The 1,516-nt window shown below is 38.9% G+C and overlaps 1 protein-coding gene across 1 annotated transcript; it reads left to right on the top strand.

Annotated features, from left to right (window-relative positions):
* The first annotated feature begins 202 nt into the window (after positions 1–202).
* Positions 203–1,168, top strand: LOC146813396 (olfactory receptor 1C1-like). Its single transcript, XM_085615416.1, has one exon. It carries the CDS (start codon positions 236–238, stop codon positions 1,166–1,168), a length of 933 nt encoding a protein of 310 aa, XP_085471542.1. The 5' UTR covers positions 203–235.
* Positions 1,169–1,516: the final 348 nt, after the last annotated feature.

The following is a 1,516-nucleotide window of genomic DNA, read 5'->3' as shown; positions in this document are numbered from 1 at the left end:
TTTGTGGAAGTTGCGATCTGATAGGTCAATTGCCTTATGTGTCTTAAGAGAGTACATAGACAACTACATAGAACTGTCCTTTTTCCTTTCTGATGTACTCTGTTGTGCTTCTCTGATTGAATAATGTCATACAAAGATTATTTATTTTAGTATAATTGCCTTTCTAAAATATGTGTATTCACTTCTCCAGATCACCATTCTGCTCATTGAACAGCAACCAAGAAGCATTACAACTATGGAAAAGGTCAATCAAACTTTTTTAACAGAATTTTTCATGCTGGGCCTATCACAAGATCCTCGGCTTCAGGTTCCAATTTTCATTGTGCTTTTACAAATGTATTTAACGACCCTTCTCGGAAACATTGTCATAATTACAATAATATGCGCTGATTCTCATCTTCAGAAGCCCATGTATTATTTTCTCATGAACTTGTCCATTCTAGATATTTTTTTAACAACTGGCACTATTCCAAAAATGCTGAAAATGTGTTTAACAGGCAACAAATCAATCACTTTCCTTTCCTGCATTCTCCAGTTCTATGTTTGCTCTTCCTTTCTCTGCACAGAGATTTGCTTGCTTTCTGTCATGGCACTGGACAGGTATGTTGCTATATGTAACCCCCTCCGCTATACAGCCATAATGAATAACAAAGTCGTGGGATGGCTGGCTGGAGGTTCTTGGGCACTTGGCTTTCTGGACGTTATACCACATGCTGTTTTGGTATCAAATTTATCCTTCTGTAGATCCAATGAAATCAATCACTTCTTTTGTGATCTTACTGCTCTTCTGAAACTCTCTTGCTCAGACACACATTTCATTGATATAGCAACTTTTGCAGACGGTGTTGTAATAGGATTGTGTTCATTAATAATAACAATTACATCATATGTGTTAATTATTTTAAATATAATGAATATGTCCTCCACCGGTGGGAGGCAAAAATCCTTTTCCACCTGTTCCGCTCACCTGTTTGCTGTCATTATGTTTTATGGAACTGAGCTTGGTTCATATATGAAAACAATATCTGATGTGTCACTGGAAAACGACAAGCTGTTTGCTGTGATGTTTACTATTGTCATTCCAGTGCTAAATCCATTTATTTATAGTTTGAGAAACAACGAGATAAGAAGAGCTCTGCAGAAAACCAGAAAGAAGATATGTTGCTAAGATAATGCACTGCATTAAGTTGCATGATGTGTCTTATCTACTATTGTGTCAAGAAAATGCTACAATTGCACTAAGAAACTTACCTCCACATATGGTCATTACCTCCCGTCCCTCCCTCGCCTTCCTTCGTCGCACAGTAAGGCGACAAGGTGTCCAGCGGTCCTTCTACGGCTGGGTCTGTATTTCCGGGTTGAGGCTGCATGGTGGCCTTTGCGGTGCACATCGATTGAGACCTGGTAGGCCGGGTTTTTATGACAAGTTATTTGTTTATTTTGCCATTTTCTACTGTTTGGGGCATTTTTGGTGGCGTTTTTTGGTTTGTTGCTGGCGTGGTTGATTCTCTGCCTT

This window comes from Triturus cristatus, chromosome 7 (assembly GCF_964204655.1).
Source record: "Triturus cristatus chromosome 7, aTriCri1.1, whole genome shotgun sequence".
Taxonomy (NCBI): Eukaryota; Metazoa; Chordata; class Amphibia; order Caudata; family Salamandridae; genus Triturus; species Triturus cristatus.
Note: the sequence above shows the minus strand (reverse complement) of the source record. Positions and strands in the feature narration are given on the sequence as shown.

Bases quoted from the DNA above. Each gene is read 5' to 3' on its own strand.
- LOC146813396 (XM_085615416.1), top strand. From the start codon at position 236: ATGGAAAAGGTCAATCAAACTTTTTTAACAGAATTTTTCATGCTGGGC.